This window comes from Solanum pennellii, chromosome 3 (genome assembly GCF_001406875.1).
Source record: "Solanum pennellii chromosome 3, SPENNV200".
Taxonomy (NCBI): Eukaryota; Viridiplantae; Streptophyta; class Magnoliopsida; order Solanales; family Solanaceae; genus Solanum; species Solanum pennellii.
The window spans coordinates 3,544,232-3,563,852 of NC_028639.1; the positions used below are offsets into that span (position 1 = coordinate 3,544,232).

The following is a 19,621-nucleotide window of genomic DNA, read 5'->3' on the forward strand; positions in this document are numbered from 1 at the left end:
TACATATAATCTACTTTATTGATATATTTTTAATTAGTTTATAGCTTTCAATTTTACAAATATCTTATTTCAAATTTGGGCTTGTAAGATTTTGTAAATATTATATATATATATATATATATATATATATATATAGAGTAAGAGAGAGAGACATTGAGAACTATAAACTAACTAAAAATATTAGCAAAGTACATTATAAATAATACTTTTTAGCTATAAATAAAATAAGTATATATATAAAATTTTACAAATCCAAATTTGAAATAAAATATATAAAATTGAAAATCATAAACTAACTAAAAATATATCACCAAAGTAGATTATATTTAAACAATATTTTTTATCTATAAATAAAATAAATTATGCATATACATATGCGTCTGTTTGGTTTGAGTTCGGTTTGATTCTTTTTTTCTAATACCAAACCAAGAGTGGTCGGTTTTTTCTTCAATCGCCAAACCAATCAAACCAAACCACAAGTCGATTTTTTTTCTAGTTTGATTTGGTTCGTCGATTCGGTTTGACTTAATGATTCGATTTCTACACCCCTAGTGTTGTGCACCGCTTTATCAAAGAATAGGGACTATTAGTGTTCCATGTGAAAGAAATAGGATCATTTTGAGCCTTTTCTCCTTTCAAATATGTTAGGACATTTTTGTCCCTTTTCGTACAGAGTATGACTTTAAAAACTCTATGTTATTTTCTTCTGTATGCTTCATATAATTACCAATCCTTTCCCTTCAAACCCAAGTACATTATATTGGGAAAAAGGTGTGACAAATTATTATCATTGATCAAAAACTCAATACAATATTGTGGTTGACATTGGGGTAATTTTAGTAAAATATTAACATCCATTATTGATTGTTATACTTCAATTGATACTTCACTCATTTGAGAAACTTGATGAATGTTGAGAACTCTAGTTTGTTTATGATAAGAAGACAAGAACCACACTGAAGTACTATTTCATTCAAGTTCTCTTCCTTTCCATTCTCTAACTACTTGATTTTTTTAAAGCTTTTGTCAGAAGTGGATTGAAAAGATCCATCATGTTTACTTGCTAATTTAGCTTTCGATTTAGAATTTCGTCGTATACGGATCTCCCTAGCAACTATCATTGGTTCTGTTGTTCAGGACTTCTTATCAATACTCCATTGTCACAATTTGTATGATGCTTTATTTCGGATATCATTTCTTTTATTAATTCCTTATTGTGATTATAAACTAGTTTGTTTTTTTGAAACTGGTAAGATTTTATTCTTCAGCATTAAGTGCATATGCTGGTCACCACTAAAAAGTGCCAGTTACAAACTTCCTATCAAATCTACAATCTGGTCTGTATCTAATATACACAACTGTTTGCACCAAAAAATTAAGGATACTATACAATTCCATTTGACCTTGTGAATGGAATTGGATCTATTTTCAAAACATCTACCATTCCTTTCCTTCCAAACTGACCACCATATACATGATGGTTTGGGTCTCCTGACATCAGTTTGAGACCTCTCTTGTAGGCACTGCTAACTGTGTAAAGACCATCATTTTTGTGCCTCCATAGAATCCTGTCTGTGGCATTTGTGTCTATTCGCATTCCACCTAACTTCCCTAGTAACTCTGCAACCCTTTTCTACTTCCCAATCATTGAGAAATCTTCTAAAAACTAAATTCCATCCCTATACTGTCCAACAATCATTTACATTAGCATGATATTCTGATACACCAACATGCAACATATAAAAATCTTATAGTTGAAGTGGATGAGTGTTATGCAATAAGGAGATACAAACCAGAGTGAAATAGGTTTCCGTAAGTCAGTTGTATGAAACCAATGATGGCGTATGGCGTGAGTGCATATCGGGAAATGATTGTTGTAGAAATGTGAATGGTATGATGGTGTGTGGTTTTACTAAACTAGAGAATATGAGTGATGATTAAGGTACAAGTAGCACATGTAGAAGATATAAGGAAAGAAGGTCCTGGATTATAGTTTGGACATGTGTACCATAGAAGTTCAATTGCCCTGGTGTATAGGTTTGATACTATGATGGTTGAAGGTAAATATGGACGAGGTAAACTTATATTAAGTATGTTGTTTGCCAGGATCTTTTTAGTTCATTACTGAATTGTATTTCCTATTTCGATAGAAAGTATAGAAAAACCATTGTAATAGAGTATCCTTAATAATAATCTGTGTATTGGAATGCAACTTCTCCAAATGGAACAGAATGTATATTGAGTGTTCATATAACCAGACCTCAATTAGTTTGGGTTTGAAGCATAGCTATTGTAAAGTACACCTACACCTCAATACCAATCCAGTTAGAGTTTGCTATATGACTCCTCAATATCCATATCACTCCATCTAAGTTGTTGTAAAGTAGTATTGAAAGTTTGAATCCGCATAGGGTGGAATGGTTACGACCATACAATCTATTCTAAAATTTTGAGATTTAAGGCATAGTTATTATTGTACTTGCAATATTATTGTTATTATCTTTGACAGGTTTAGGACTACTTTTATATCTTTTAACAACTCTTTCAACTTTGCTAAATAAACAAATCATGCTCTATTTATTTTCATTTCAATTCACAGGAAAAAAAAAAGGGGGTGAAGTTTTATGTTTTTGCATCTCCTTCTGTTTGGTACCTGGGAACTATATGCATCTTTTTCAGCAGACACTTGTCCCATTCCCCAGTTCTCTTTGTATTTGTCTTGCTCTTCAAATTGTCAAAACATATAACAAGTCTTCAGCTTTTCCGTCCTTGTGCTCAGGACATTGAATTTTTTTCCAAAATGTGATACTTCAGTCAGCTATGCCAGCAAGAGCTTAGCTCTCTGTCGTTATCTACAACCAACTTAAATTCCAGCTCATATTTTCCTAGTTTCTTCACTTTTGGGCATCCCAGTACTCCTCAGATGTATTTGTAGAATCTTCTATGTTTCTTCATATTGCAGAGGGTTAACTTTTTATTTTTCATGATCTGAGTATATTCACAAAATGACTCTCAGCAACATCAATTTGATGTCAGGTATTCAAATATTCTTCATGGATAATAACTTTTCTTGTTTCTACAGGAGTCTAGGAGATTGAAGCTTTTATGATGCCATTTCAAATTAAAAGAAGATTGAAGCTATGGTGATTGAAGGACCTTGAAAATGATATCTTGGCGAAGATACTTTAACCTTTTCCAGTTGATATCTGTAATTCCTCAAGTTTGTCGTGCATGTCAATGGAATTGTTCTGATCAACTACTCTGGAAAACGCTGGACTCAGTATTGCAATCGAATTTCATCAGATTCCCAAGGAAGGCCGTACGTATATGTCGACTCAAGAAAAATTAACCCGCCTCCTAAATATTTGCTTGAACTTTAGTCGTGGAAACATACAAACATTGATTTTCCATCACAATATGTATGTTAACGACAATCAGTTGACTTCTACTGCCGAGAGGTATTTCCCCTATTAACTTTCATCTTTCTGTAGTATTATAATTATAACTCAAATCAAGAAACCATACGGCAAGCATCGTTTCAGAAATATCAGATGCCCTATAATTTTCCATTGTTCTTACAGAAGAAGCAATTACAGCTAATTAGATCTCCTCTTTTTCAGGTGTCCACAGCTTAAACGCGTTGTTATGCCTTCTTGGAACAAAATAAAACATCGATCAATATGCAGGGCTATTCGTATATGGGAAGATCTTGAATCACTTGATGCATAGTATAAAAAATTCTGCATTATGTCATTGAGAAATTGCAAAAAATATTCTGAGCTCAAGATCCAAACTTGGAAGTGTTGAGTGTGAGGTGCACAGTGTTAATCCAAACCTGCTCTCGATTATATATCCAGTTACTAACGTTTGGCTAAGCTTTTAGGACACTAAAAGTGTTTATTTTCCCATAAAAAATAAATGCTTATGTAAAGAAGTGAGTTATTATTTGGTTAAATTTTTGAGTGAATGAAAAGTAGCAGAATTTGTTTCATTCGAAGTGTAAATTTTCTTCAGTAGTGCTCTTTTTGAAAACACTTTTGAGGGTATATATTAGAGCTTGGTCAAACACCAAGGGCCTTTTTAAAAATTAAACACTATTATTTGTGTAGTTAAATCTTACGTGTAATTTTTCCAATTAATTAGCCCAACACATTATTTCTCAACAAAAGTACTCTTTTTTGGGAAAATTATATGAAATGATAAATTATTAATTCAAATTAAATGTTACTGCTAAAGCTTCTTTTATTTGTAATTCGTTGCAAACATTCGAAGTTTTTTGTTATTACATTTGTATACCTAAATATACAAATGACGGGACCCATTTATATACTGAAATATACAAATAGATTGAAATATACAAATGCAAAATTCATTTGTATAGTGGAATATACAAAATTTAGTATCCATTTGTATACCGAAATATACAAATAGATCCAATACATATTTTTTTTTTATATATGTACACCTAAATATACATATTATAGTCAAAATTTATTATGGAGTTCGATTAAATAAACTATAATTATAACATATACATATATTTTTTATGTTTGCTAAACTAAAGATTTACTAAAAAAATAATTAATTATTAGATTACTAAGTTAAAGAAAAAAATATATTTCCTCTGTTTCAAAAAGAATGATCATATTTCTTTTTTAGTCTGTTTCAAAAAAAAATTGACCCATTTTCTTTTTTGGCAACACTTAAAGTTTAATTTTCAATATGTCATGTTTAATACCACAAAATTAAAAAACATTTTAATATATTTAACATAATTTTAATTTAAAACTATAAAATTTTAAAAAAAAATTTATTAAACTCCATTTTAAGTCAAATTAGATAATCCTGAAAGGAGTATTATTGTTAATCAACAAGGTGTTAAAATTGAAAAAAAAAAGGAAATAAATAAGGTGTTAAAAATTTTCAAACAGTGGTGGAAGGAAGCTATTGTAGAGCTTGTTTGGCTCAGCTTAAAAGCTGGTCAAACTGACTTAAAAGTTGATTTTTGATTTATTTAACTGTTTGATAATACACAAAATAATTTATTTTAAGTTAAAAAACTTATTTTAAGTCAAAAATTAAAAGTTGGATAGGAGTACTTTTTTTTTTAGGTTATAAGTTTTTGCCCTTAATATTTTTATACAATTTCCAAATTACCCATATAACCCTAATATCTCTTTCTTTCATTTTTTTCTTTTCCCGTTTGGCATAACAATTTCAGCACTTTTTATCTAAACACATAACTGCTTATTTTAAAAATAAATTTCAGCATTTTTAAAAATATTTTTTTAAAACTGCTTTTATTAAGCATCCAAACGGGCCGGTAGTCTCCTCCCCTTCGTCTTCTCCAAGTACAAGTATGGCTGTAGATCTATGGAAACAACTCAAAGATTCAATCACACCTCTCTCCGACAACATATTTTACTTTCTACTATGTTGTCTCGGAGATTTCTGGTTTACCTGATCATGATCACTATCACAGATTTCGAGGAAGAGATGCCACCAACAATTCAACTTGGAGAGAAATCTGAAGAGGAATTGATGGGTCTGATTCAAAGAAGATGGAAATTAAGGGCTCAGATCTATCATATTTCTCAGAGCAGGTAATTTTCAATAGTGTTAGAAGCTATTATGTCTTCTGGGTATGTTTTCTTTCTCCAGAATATTCATTTTTTTTTTCATTTGATTTACTTCTATGTGAAGCATTTGAATTTTAGATTTTTGTTGTGAAAAGTTCTAAGCTTTATGTGAATGTTTAGTTTTCTGCTAAATTAATCATACTGTAGCCATTTATCACAGCCAACTCAATTTACAGCTTTTGACTTGTACTAATATTGTTACCTTGTCGATGGAATCTCAACCCATTTAACAACAGCTAGCAAGCCTTGCTGGTATAATGAACTACCAATCATTCAACCAGAAACATAATTATATGCTAAGTAATTAACATGAAGTGATTATAGGTATTAATAGTTGTTATGGAACACTAGGAAGACCCTGTTAACCATCTAAGTCAAAGGACCGTCGAAAAACAGTACTGTCAAAAAAGCTCTAGGCAATTCAAACAAATATTCCTTCATACACAGGTTGACTTTCGAGAAGTTCACTAAAATTGATCCGGTTGAAAATCCATCACGAGCAGGTCATATGGAAGCAAACAAAGAAGTTACAAACAAGACTACTATATATATGACGTTTTCTGTTAAGACTACTATATATATGACGTTTTGCCTGCAGATGGTCTGAAGAATGGAGAACAGATATTAGGATCAGAAACACGTGAGAAGCATATGACGTTTTCTGTTAAAAAATTCACCATAGTAAGGGTTATGTCTGAAAGTACACCATGTGAAAGAAATAGAATCATTTTGAGTCTAAGTTTAAATAATAGTTGATTGTTGTGAGCCTTTCCTCCTTTACAATACATTAGGACAATTTTAAGCCCTTCTCGTTCAGAGTATGACATTAAGAACTCTCATATAACTCATTTATATTGGTTTTTTTTAGAAAAGAAGAAGAAATCTTGTTTCTCACGTAAGAATTATATATTTTCATTATCAAATTTTAATGCTCCTAAGAACTCTTGGATACCACTTGGGAGATTTTTTTTCTTTTCTTTTTTCCTTTCATAAATGTAAATGTTACAAATACTTGCAGACACGACATAAGATTTGTGTAAATTTTATTTGTATCATTTAAATCTTGACATAAAATCAAATTAGATGATTTGAAGATTTTTGAAATAATGCATGACATATTTCAAACGGCTAATCTATTCCTGATTATGAATGCATGTTCATTAGAAATATTTTTGTCACAACTTGCTTTAATCTCATTTTAAAGATATAGCTGATTGATTTCCATTTATTATCATTTTACTGCTGAAAGACGAGGTAAATGACTTGAACAGGCAGAGGTAAAATATCGTCTTCAAAGGCAAAAAATCTATAGATTTTTTTTTTTTTGAATTACAAGGACTACATAATTTTTCAATGTTACCGTAGAGTGTATGATAAATAACAGTAAAGAGTAAAGAGTCCTGTGTTCTTTGAACTTGTGAACATTATCAAATGTTTAGTAGGTCACTTTACTGATTAGACACTTAAAAGAATACAATTTGAGAATTTTATGAGAGTGATTAGTTGAAGGAATATGAAAGTCAAGTAATTTAGAGAATCTACATCTCTTAAGTCTTCAAAGAAGAGGCCGTCAATCGTTACTAAGATGCTCTCTGAAAACAGAGAAATATTAAATATTATTATATATTGGATAGAATTTACCAGCCAATTTTATTATTTTTTTATGACAAGGGAAACTTGCAGCCGCTACTCTTTGGGTGCGCGCAGGGTAAAATCCCCGCTCCTATGCAATAGCTCGCATACCACATAGGAGAGGTAACCCGCACTAGGCAAGCCTGGTGCGACAAGCTCAATCCAAAAGGCAAACTCCTTGCTTTCATTGGCAAGGGGTTTCGAACTTGAGACCTCCAACATGGAAGTCCCAAGCTCAAACCACTGGGCCACCCCGAAGGATTACCGGCCAATTTTAACTTTGATATTTATAGAAAGAAAATTAAGTAATCAATTTGCATAAAATGCCGTTCAAGTAATAGAAAAATGAGGTGAATCTGAGAAAATGACGGACCTCACACAGTGTACTAGGTCCACATAAATCCTCTTTTTGACCGTCGCTCTCCAGATCACGCGGTCTATGGTTCAGGGGTGTACAATAATTGTCCACAATACCCCATACTTTTAAGTGTTAAACTGGAAATAGGTGAATAGTTTAAGGAGTTTAGAGATATTAACTCAAAAGAAAATGTCAGTTTTTTTTCTTTTTTTGTCATTTATCAAATAAACAGGTAGGATAGCAAAAAAGGAAAAAATGTTAAAGATTGTTGACCAGAATCAATTTACAGGTGGATGACATTTCCATTCCATTTGACCAAGATTCTGTATACAACTCTTACTCCTCATCAAAGCACAAGTAACATCCCACAATTTTCACCCAATACTTTTTGCGCACACTGAAGTGAATAAACAATCTTAAGGTATGCCTAAATCTCTCTCTGTCTTATCTTCTCCTTTCATTCTCTAAGGTTGTTTTACTGATTAATTCTTTACTCATGTCGGATCTTGATTCCAAAAGTAGTTTTGGGTGTAAAAAGGAATTCAGTGTACGCTTTGTGGAATTCTTTACTGAATTTTCGTGTTGTTAAAATAACGATTCAATCTTGAGTCCTGCAATCAAGAATGTAGCTTCTTTTGATGTTTTTACAGACTTCTCATAGTTATCCAAAAGAATTGTAACATCATTTTTTGACCTGTATAGGTTAAATGCAAATGGTGCTTTGGTTATTCTGTCTTATCTTTTCTAAAAATGAGATTTGGATTTTGAGGCATCTAACATCTAAGATCTGTAATAGAGGATTAGTTGTTTATATGAGAGAAAAGATTGGTGTAGGCTTCATATCAGCTGCTAAAACTCTAATGTTTGTTCCCTTCCTATGGGAATCAGTCGGCAACTAGCACTTTAGAGGCAAACATCACTCGTGCCTAATTTGTTTGCACTTAATGGAGGTCTTAATCTGAATTGTTCAGATTCAGACAATTAAGTGCATTTGTTTGTAAGATATGAATCTTAATCATTCATATTCAACCAATTAAGTGCATTAGTTTTTGTTTCGTTTAAAAGCGCTTAATGGATATTATAATGTCATGAATCTGACTTGTAGCAGAGTCTTAATATTATTCAGGTTCTTTTCAATTAACACCCTTTATTCCACAAAACCTTCAATGTCTCTTGCTTTTCTTCTCCGCCGTGTTTTCATGCTTCTCCCCCTCCTTGCTCAAGCATATACCAATATTTCTGTTCTTCCATTGGTAAGTTTCCATAATCTTTACCAGTAAATTTTTTCTGGTATTTCTGATATTCACAACATTTTTGGGTGTATTGATGTTTATCAAGAACTCTTATTACCACAAATATTTTTGTCTAGCGTTATCAACTGTGCGTAGACTCCAAAAACATCTTGGCATCTCTTAATCTTTGTGGCATCACCAACTTACATTAAAAAAACATAGGAACATGTCCCATTGCTCATATGCCCATGGGCAGTAAAGAAACAGGTGGTTGACTGTCTCCTGAGTTTTCTTGCAAAATAACATCTGTGGACCTACTGTAATCATTACCTATTCAGGTTGTCTAGAGTAAGGCAAGCATTGTTTATTTGATCCAGCTGAAGCACTCATAGGTAGATAAGTCTTCCATACTAACTTCCATGGCCATCTAGTAGGTGCTTGACTTTGTGAGCATAGTTGTCTATAACATTCTTTCACTGTGAAATGTAGCTAACATTTCCATTTAACTCCCATTACATAAAAATTAAAATCCTAGGTATCCGTTTAGTCCAACTCTCAATGGTTCATGAAATAATTATCCTCAAGCATGTTAATAACTTCTCTCCACTCAAGTCACCTCATGTTCCTTTGGTTCAATTAAATTGGATTCTTAGCTTGAATCTAGCCCGAATGAATTATAAAAATTCATAGGGCTTCGCACTTGGTCTATGAGTTCCCATTGGCTAATTTAAAAATGTAGTTTGCTGCACAGATTCATATAATTTTTAGGTTTATATACAATTCTTATAGTAAAGATACATTTGCTTTAAGGCCCTCTCTTATTTTTTATGTTTTAAGAAAATCAGAAAGGGCTCTGGTACACTGGTTAGAACTATGCTTGGAATTGTGTTATAAAATGTAAGTAAAAAAAAAAAGCGGAAGCGAAGATTATATTTTTTCTGTTGAGGTAAAAAACTTCATCAAGTGTATCAAGAAGATGCAGAAGAGAAGCACATTTGAGCTTAGAAATTAATGAAAAGAAAGTTATAAGAAAAGCGTAACAAAATCTCAGAATTAAATTTCCTTACTTTATTTGGAAGGCAATTGAAAAATGTATGGAAATTTGGTTGGAGGGATATACTGTATATGGTAGGATATTACTGATTTACCTTCGATGAGAAATCGTTGAGATCACTGGCCAAGTTAAGTTAGAGATGGTTTTAGTAGTAGTGACCGTCCTCCATGTTAACGAAGAATAATGACACTAGGTTTATGAGGAACGTAAGGCGAGTTCCAATATTTTCTTTGACTTTGCTCTCAGTAATGATTATTTTTATCCAAAATGTGATACTTCCGTCAGTTATGCCGGCAAGAACTTAGTTCTCTGTCGTTATCTACAACCAACTTAAGTTCCAGGTTATATTTTCCTAGTTTCTTCACTTTTGGGCATCACAGTACTCCTCGGACGTATTTGTACTTTCTTCTATGTTTCTATATGTTGCCGGGCTTAACCTTTTATTCTTCATGGTCTGAGTAAATTCACAAGAACACAGATGACAATAAGCAACATCAATTTGATGTCAGGAGTTCAATTATTCTTCTTGGATCTAGAGAAGTAATAACCTTTTTTGGTTCTACAGGAACTTAGGAGATTGAAGTTTTTATGATGTCATTTCAAAAACAAGAAAAGATTGAAGCTGTTGTGATGGAAGAAGGAAATTCTCCGGTAAGGGGATGGGAGGACCTTAATATTGATATGCTGGTGAATATATTCCAGTCCTTTGACCTTTTCCAGTTGATCTTTGTAAATCCTCAAGTTTGTCCTGCATGGCAATTGGCTTGTTCTGACCAACGTCTCTGGAAAACACTGGACTTGTCAGTAATGCAGTCAAATTTCATCAAAACTCAAGCACCGCCATATGTATTTGTCGACACTCCATCTCGTGAAAAATTGACCCGCATCCTAAAGATCTGCTTGAACCTTAGTCGTGGAAACCTATTGACCTTGATCTTCCATTATAATTTGTATGTTGACAACAATCAACTGACTTATACAGCCAAGAGGTATTCCCATTTTAAACTTTAATCTTTCTATAGTATTATACCTTAAATAAAAAAACTGTATAGCAAGCATTGTTTGATAGTTCGGGCTTCTGATATAATTTTCTATTGTATATTTAGTACAGGAGAAGCAAAAATTACTGTGAAAATATATTGGACAGCTAATTAATTCTCCTCTTTTTTAGGTGTCCACGGCTTAAACGCCTTGTTATGCCTGCTTGGGAAAAACTAGAGAAACGAACAATATGCAGTGCTTTTCAGGAATGGAAAGATCTTGAATCACTGACGATGCCTAGTTTAGAAGAACCTGCATATGTCATTGAGAAAATTGGAAGGAGTTGCAAAAAAATTTCTGAGCTAAAGATTATGGACCCCTGCGATGTACTGCTTGCATCTGCACTGGTTGCATTTCTTCCAAACTTGAAAGTGTTGAGTGTGAGGTGTACGGAGTTACCTAAATATGCTTTGGTTATTCTCTTGGAGGGGTTAAAAAAGTTGAAAGTGCTCAACATATCGCATTGCATAATTACTGAAGACCTTCCTCCACCTGCACCGATGAAAATTCTAACCGAGCTTGATGAATCCATTCTCAAAAAAGCATCTAGGTTGGACAAATTTCTAACCTGTATGAGTGGCTCGTGCATCATGTGTCAGCGCACTCGAAATGATGAAGGGTCCTTGAGGTGGTATAAGTATGCAGACCTCTGGAAAGTGGATGAGGTGACGTCTCTTGCAATTTGAAAACTTTAAGAATGTTTTGTAAACTTAAAAACCTTGTAATGCTGCTTCTGTGTTGTACGTTTATTCTCTTTGACTGGGAGGTTTTCATGTTCTTCGTGTTTCTATGATCTTTTATGCTTGTTGTTTCTCATTATCTATTTACATATTGTAATTTTATAGCATGTTTGACAAGCTTTTGAGTGGTTATTTCTCAACCCAAAGAAAAAAGTGAAGTGTTGCCAAAGCTTAGCGGAAAATAAGTATTTGTTGGAGTAGCAAAGTTCTTTAAAAGTGGGACTTTTTTTCCTCAGAAACACTATTTATAAATTTCGTTGTACACTAATTCGCGCGCAATGGTAAATTTTAAAAGCACTTTCAAAATAAGTTGAATTTAGAAGTTTGATCAAACATATTATTCTTCGATGTCTTTAGAGTTTCACACTCAATGGGGGGTTTTCAATTTAAAAGAAAATTATAGTTCAAGAGGTAATAAAAATATTTAATAGCTTAATATGAAACTGTAAAATGATAGTGATAAATGAGATTTTTTTAAAATATATTCTATCTATTCACTATGTTATTGTAACACCCCAAAAGTTCTAAGTCTTGATCAAATCTTGAAAGTTCAGAAATTAAGTTTGGAGAAAATTTAAAATCTACGAGGAGTATTTTGCGGGTCATAAATAAAATTATAAATCGTAAATAAGGCTCGTAGAATCAACTTCAGAAGCATGAAATTTGCTTGAGTTTTACGAGGCAACTTTATGGGTCATAGATTGTCTCGTAAATCAAAATTTGAAATTCGATATTTAATAGTGTAATGACTTTTAGTGACATTGTTTAAAGTTCGTAAATAGAATCATGTTCCATAGATAAGTCTCATATACCAAGTTTGAGAGACTTAATAATTGACCTGATTTTCACGAGATATCTACGAACTGTAGCAATCCACGAAGTAATTCTTTTTCTCTTCATTATCAACCTCGAAGCATCTGTTTTTCTCATAATTATCAATATGTTTGTTAGATTATACTTGATGAGCCCTTCGAATATAATGTGTTTTTTAATTTTCATATTTTTAGTCACTACGTAAGGATTTTTATGATCTGTCCATGTTTAGTATTTTTAGTATTTTTGCACGAGATGGTATCAACTAAAGTGTTTATAATTATTTTAATATAATGCATTCAGTATTTATAAGTTAAATCGATTATCAGTATTATTAAAATTATCAATTTTGTTTAGTTGTCATTTACATTCAGATGAGAAAGTTACTTAGCACATGATGGATTCTAGGAATTAAATTAGTTCATTTACTCTAAATCAGTATATCAGTTCAACTTAGTATACTAGTGAGTAGTGATGTATGTCTCTCATACTTGGTATATTCAAAGTAATGATCACATACTCTTTGCACTATATTGTTTGATGATATAAGTTCGTACATTCAATATTTAGTTCGTGATTAGTACGATTTTAGTATTTGTAATTTCAGTTTTCACTTTTCAGACAATTAGAGTTATTTGGGGGCTTGACCTCGCAACTCATCCTAGTAAATGCTTTCAAAGTCAAATTCAGTTAGATGTGTCTTTTTTTTTCTTTTTTTTTTTCCTTTCATAAATGTAAATGTTACGAATACTTGCAGACACGACATAAAATTTGTGTAAATTTCATTTGTATCATTTAAATCTTGACGTAAAATCAAATTAGATGATTTGAAGATTTTTGAAATAATGCATGACATATTTCAAACGGCTAATCTCTTCCTGATTATGAATGCATGTTCATTAGAAATATTTTTATCACTACTTGCTTTAATCTCATTTTAAAGATATAGCTGATTGATTTCCATTTATTATCATTTTACTGCTGAAAGACGAGGTAAATGACTTGAACAGGCAGAGGTAAAATATCGTCTTCAAAGGTAAAATATCTATAGATTTATTTTTTTGAATTACAAGGACTACATAATTTTTCAATGTTACAGTGGAGTGTATGATAAATAACAATAAAGAGTAAAGAGTCTCGTGTTCTTCCAACTTGTGAACAGTATCAAATGTTTAGTAGGTCACTTTACTGATTAGACACTTAAAAGAATACAATTTGAGAATTTTATGAGGGTGATTAGTTGAAGGAATATGAAAGTCAAGTAATTTAGAGAATCTACATCTCTTAAGTCTTCAAAGAAGAGGCCGTCAATCGTTACTAAGATGCTCTCTGAAAACAGAGAAATATTAAATATTATTATATATTGGATAGAATTTACTAGCCAATTTTTTTTATGACAAGGGAAACCCGCAGCCGCTACCCTTTGGGTGCACGCAGGGTAAAACCCTCGCTCCTATGCAATAGTTCGCATACCACATAGGAGAGGTAATCCGCACTAGGCAAGCCTGGTGCGACAACCCAAAAGGCAAAACCCTTGCTTTCGTTGGCAAGGGGTTTCGAACTTGAGACCTCCAACATGGAAGTCCCAAGCTCAAATCACTAGGCCACCCTGAAGGATTACCATCCAATTTTAACTTTGATATTTATAGAAAGAAAATTAAGTAATCAATTTGCATAAAATGCCGTTCAAGTAATAGAAAAATGAGGTGAATCTGAGAAAATGACGGACCTCACACAGTGTACTAGGTCCACATAAATCCTCTTTTTGACCGTCGCTCTCCAGATCACGCGGTCTATGGTTCGGGGGTGTACAATAATTGTCCACAATACCCCATACTTGAAGTGTTCAACTGGAAATAGGTGAATAGTTTAGGGAGTTTAGAGATATTAACTCAAAAGAAAATGTCACTTAGTTTTTTTTCTTTTTTTGTCATTTATCAAATAAACAGGTAGGATAGAAAAAAGGAAAAAATGTTAAAGATTGTTGACCAGAATCAATTTACAGGTGGATGACATTTCCATTCCATTTGACCAAGATTCTGTATACAACTCCTACTCCTCATCAAAGCACAAGTAACATCCCACAATTTTCACCCAATACTTTTTGCGCACACTGAAGTGAATAAACAATCTTAAGGTATGTCCTAAATCTCTCTCTATCGTATCTTCTCCTTTCATTTTCTAAGGTTGTATTACTGATTAATTCTTTACTCATGTCGGATCTTGATTCCAAAAGTAGTATTGGGTGTAAAAAGGAATTCAGTGTACGCTTTGTGGAATTCTTTACTGAATTTTCGTTTTGTTTAAATAACGATTCAATGTTGAGTCCTGCAATCAAGAATGTTACCGTAGAGTGTATGATAAATAACAGTAAAGAGTAAAGAGTCTCGTGTTCTTTGAACTTGTGAACAGTATCAAATGTTTAGTAGGTCACTTTACTGATTAGACACTTAAAAGAATACAATTTGAGAATTTTATGAGAGTGATTAGTTGAAGGAATATGAAAATCAAGTAATTTAGAGAATCTACATCTCTTAAGTCTTCAAAGAAGAGGTCGTCAATCGTTACTAAGATGCTCTCTGAAAACAGAGAAATATTAAATATTATTATATATTGGATAGAATTTACTAGCCAATTTTTTTTATGACAAGGGAAACCCGCAGCCGCTACCCTTTGGGTGCGGGCAGGGTAAAAACCCCGCTCCTATACAATAGCTCGCTGCCTAGTGCGACAACCCAAAAGGCAAACCCCTTGCTTTCGTTGGCAAGGGTTTCGAACTTGAGACCTCCAACATGGAAGTCCCAAGCTCAAACCACTAGGCCACCCCAAAGGATTACCAGCCAATTTTAGCTTTGATATTTATAGAATGAAAATTAAGTAATCAATTTGCATAAAATGCCATTCAAGTAATAGAAAAATGAGATGAATCTGAGAAAATGACGGACCTCACACAGTGTACTAGGTCCACATAAATCCTTTTTTTGACCGTCGCTCTCCAGATCACGCGATCTATGGTTCGGGGGTGTACAATAATTGTCCACAATACCCCATACTTTAAGTGTTCAACTGGAAATAGGTGAATAGTTTAGGGAGTTTAGAGATATTAACTCAAAAGAAAATGTCACTTAGTTTTTTTTCTTTTTTTGTCATTTATCAAATAAACAGGTAGGATAGCAAAAAAGGAAAAAATGTTAAAGATTGTTGACCAGAATCAATTTACAGGTGGATGACATTTCCATTCCATTTGACCAAGATTCTGTATACAACTCTTACTCCTCATCAACGCACAAGTAACATCCCACAATTTTCACCCAATACTTTTTGCGTGAAAATTATGATTGTTTTGGTATTTTCACTCTTTTAAGTCCTACACTATATCATTTTGGCCTATTCTAAGTGTGATTAAGAATTAGTCGACTAAACCTCCTCATTCACACCTAACTCCCAAAAAATCAAATTCCATATGTACAAGGTTTCTCCCAAACAAGAATTAGGATTTCACAATTTCAAGTCCCAGTTTAAGGAATCAAGCTATTTTTTTTTTCATTTTAGGTATATGAAATTTTTAATTGATATCCTTTTGCCCATTGAGTCCTAGGAAATTTCTATAATTTTAGATATTTAACTACGTAAAGTTTTAGGGTTCTTATGATTAACATGACTTTCAAAGTAATTCTATTTCTCTTCATTATCAACCTCGAAACATCTGTTTTTCTCATAATTCTCAATATGTTTGTTAGATTATACTTGATGAGCCCTTCGAATATAATGTGTTTTATAATTTTCATATTTTTAGTTACTATGTAAGGATTTTTATGATCAGTCCATGTTTGGTATTTTTAGTATTTTTGCACGAGATGGTATCAACTAAAGTGTTTATAATTATTTTAATATAATATATTCAGTATTTATAAATTAATCGATTATCAGTATTATTAACATTACCAATTTTGTTTAGTTTATCATTTACATTCAGCTGAGAGAGTTACTTAGCACTATATTATTTGATAATATAAGTTCGTACATTCAACATTTAGTTCGTGATTAGTAGGACTTCAGTATTTGTTATTTCAATTTTCAGATAATTAGAGTTATTTGGGGGCTTGTCCTAGCAACTCATCCTAGTAGATGTTGTCGGAGTCAAATTCAGTTAGATGTGTCTTTTTTTTTCTTTCTTCTTTTTTTTTTAGCTTTGGGTATGTTTTGATGAAATCATTTTTGAATATTCAATTTTAGTTATCATCTGGACTCATCGTATATTTCAGTTAGCTTTTATATTTAGTTTTTTCTTTTTACAAATATTATATATGTTAGTTTCAAATCGTGTCAGATCATGAATTAATTTAGAATTACATGTGTTTGTAAACATATGTTACGACTAGAGATACTATCGTGTCGTGACAATTGTGATGAAACTCACTCAAAGTGCAACATTTAAGGTACATTTTGATAAATGCAAATGACAAATTTCTAATACCGGTCAAGAGCTGCCATTGGAAGAACTTCCATCAATTCTCTTTTCGGTTTGGTTTCCAAGAGGTGTCAACCATAAAAAAAGATCTAACTTATTTTATCTTAGGACTCTAACGAATATATTTTAAGTATAAATTCTGAATCTTTATGATTAATTAACTTATTAAAGTTGGCAAAGATTTTTTTTCAATTTTCATGCCACTATAACATTAGACTATATCTTCGTTGTCAACAAAGTTTAGTATGAATTAAATGCCATTTTCTACCTAATTTCTGTTAAGTTGAGTGTCCAAATGGTATTCAATCACATTATATAATAATTGTCGTCACCTACATGTGATTAATTGAAATAAAAAAATTGACAAATTATAAAGTTTAAATTTCTCCGTGAAAATAGTTTATTGTTATACTATATCAAATTAGTTTATTTATATGACACTATTAGAAATTAGTTAAAGTGTGTTTCACTAATGATAGGAAACCCACCGTCTTAATAGTTTAAATATAAAATTTAAAAAATTAAAATAATTAAAATATTATTAACCTATTAAATACCTACTCTTTTAATATAGCTAGCGTTTGGCCATAGATATTCAAATTTTTTTGGCAAATATTATTTGGATGAAAATTTGGGTGAAATTTTACCATGTGTTTGGCCATAGAATTTGAGAAACATATTTCATTTTTTTAAGAAATATGATTTATACCCATAAGATTTTAAAACTATCAAACTAACCATAAATTTGTATTACATAGCACAATAGAAATCTCACGTAACAAGATTTATGACTTCCGCAACAAATCAACAAGAATCATTACAGTAAATATTCGTATAGTGAAAAGGTCTTGGTACAAATCATGATAATGAAAATACAACTAATATAAATTCAGGGAAAAAAAGAGAAGAAAACAAAAGGAAATAAATATTGCAATCACTGAAGAACCTATGCTTTCTCATCTGAAAGAGTTCAAACCTATTCTTTAATATAATCTTCCCACATTTTATGAACAATCTCTTCTCGATGAGCTTACATTTTCGAATCAGACGATCGAGAAGATGAAGCGATGTTGTTACCCTGAGCCAGTAGTTCGTCACTTTCATCAACAACCATATCATCATTTTCATATTCATTGAATATTCCATCACTACTTTGGTGTTCACGTAAAAAATTATGCAATACAGCGCAAGCAATTACTATTTTCACTTGCATGTCACATTCATAGTTGTTCATGCCTTGTCTTAGTATTCTGAATCTACTTTTCCACGCACCAAAAGTTCTTTCAATTACATTGCGCAGAGAAGCATGTCTATAGTTAAATAGCTCTTTTCCATTCTTAGGCTCTCTTTCACTTCGTCGGTAGTCCTGCAAATGATAGTGCAATCCAATGAATGGAGCTAAAAATCCTCTTGTGTTCCGTAGACCAGCATCAACAACGCAATATTTATACACCAAAATAAAATAAATGCAATTCATGTTTTATTTAGTAGCTAGTTCATTAAGACTAACTGTAACAAAGGAATGTATGAAATCAAAAGAATGCATGTAGAAGGGAGCTAATTGAATTGGTTGGTGTCAATAAATATATTATTTTTGTAAAATAAAAAGTTAAGGGTAAAAATTGAATTTCTAAAACTTTCCAAATAATGAAATTTGGCCCAAATACTAGTTTTTTCTAGTATTTGGAAAATTTGCCAAAAAAATTTGCCAAATAATAAAAGAGTGTATGGACAAACAAAATTTGCCAAGTTTTTTCCCAAGTTTTACTTGTAAAATTTATGGCCAAACGGGCCCTTAATATTTGGCTTTTTACACGAAGGCATACGTTCCTCAAGAAAATTAAAATGATGGTATTTTTCATTTTCAGAAAAATAAAACCAAATGTCACGTACTAAAATTTGTATTTTTGCCCTAGCCCCTGTTATTTATATTTAATATATTTAACAAAAAAATAAATATTTGTAGATTACAATAATTTTATCTATCCAAACCTAATTTACTTAGCGCAAGTCTAATTTTTATTATCTTCTAATATTAAATTGGTGGCTCGCTTGATATAAATTTGATAGAAATTAAGTTATATAATATCAGTTATGTAGCATTTTTCAAAATTTGTGTGGTATTTAAAAATATAAAATTATATTTTTCCAGGTACGTTTTTTTTTTTTTGTTCCGGAGAAAAAAAATTTTGATTTCATGATTTTTCTTAGATACATTATATCCTCTCGATTGTGTAACTTGTGAATATTATGATAATATATAATTTATACTATGAAATATCATTTAATATTTCAATCTCAGAGGCAAATGACATAATTATTATATCTGTTTACGACATAACATGTAGGATATTACGATACGAATTCTTATGTTATGAAAAATTATTATTTCGATTTCAATGTATGTCTTTAACAATACTATGACACCAAAATATAAATTTATGTCCTCCAAATTTTTAATCATTCCGATGTCAAAAATAGTTAAATCACTTATATTTTTTAATTAAATATTTTCTCCGTTTCATTTTATGTGGCAACATGTGATCGATTACAAAGTTTAAAAAATAATAAAGACTTTGAAATGTTTATCAAATTACTCTTCAAAAGAGAAAACTTATTTTTCTTTCTCCTCATAAATATA

General features: G+C 31.6%; 1 protein-coding gene across 2 annotated transcripts; it reads left to right on the top strand.

Annotated features, from left to right (window-relative positions):
• The first annotated feature begins 5,310 nt into the window (after positions 1-5,310).
• LOC107012727 (F-box/LRR-repeat protein At3g48880-like) lies at positions 5,311-11,777 on the top strand. 2 transcript variants are annotated; one of them, XM_015212641.2, is made up of 4 exons: positions 5,311-5,603; positions 7,919-8,050; positions 10,481-10,904; positions 11,087-11,777. In XM_015212641.2, the coding sequence occupies exons 3-4, from the start codon at positions 10,504-10,506 to the stop codon at positions 11,640-11,642; spliced, it is 957 nt and encodes a 318-aa protein (XP_015068127.1). In that variant the 5' UTR covers positions 5,311-5,603; positions 7,919-8,050; positions 10,481-10,503; the 3' UTR covers positions 11,643-11,777. The 2 variants fall into 2 exon arrangements, with proteins under 2 accessions (XP_015068127.1, XP_015068128.1); XM_015212642.2 differs by lacking the exon at positions 7,919-8,050.
• Positions 11,778-19,621: the final 7,844 nt, after the last annotated feature.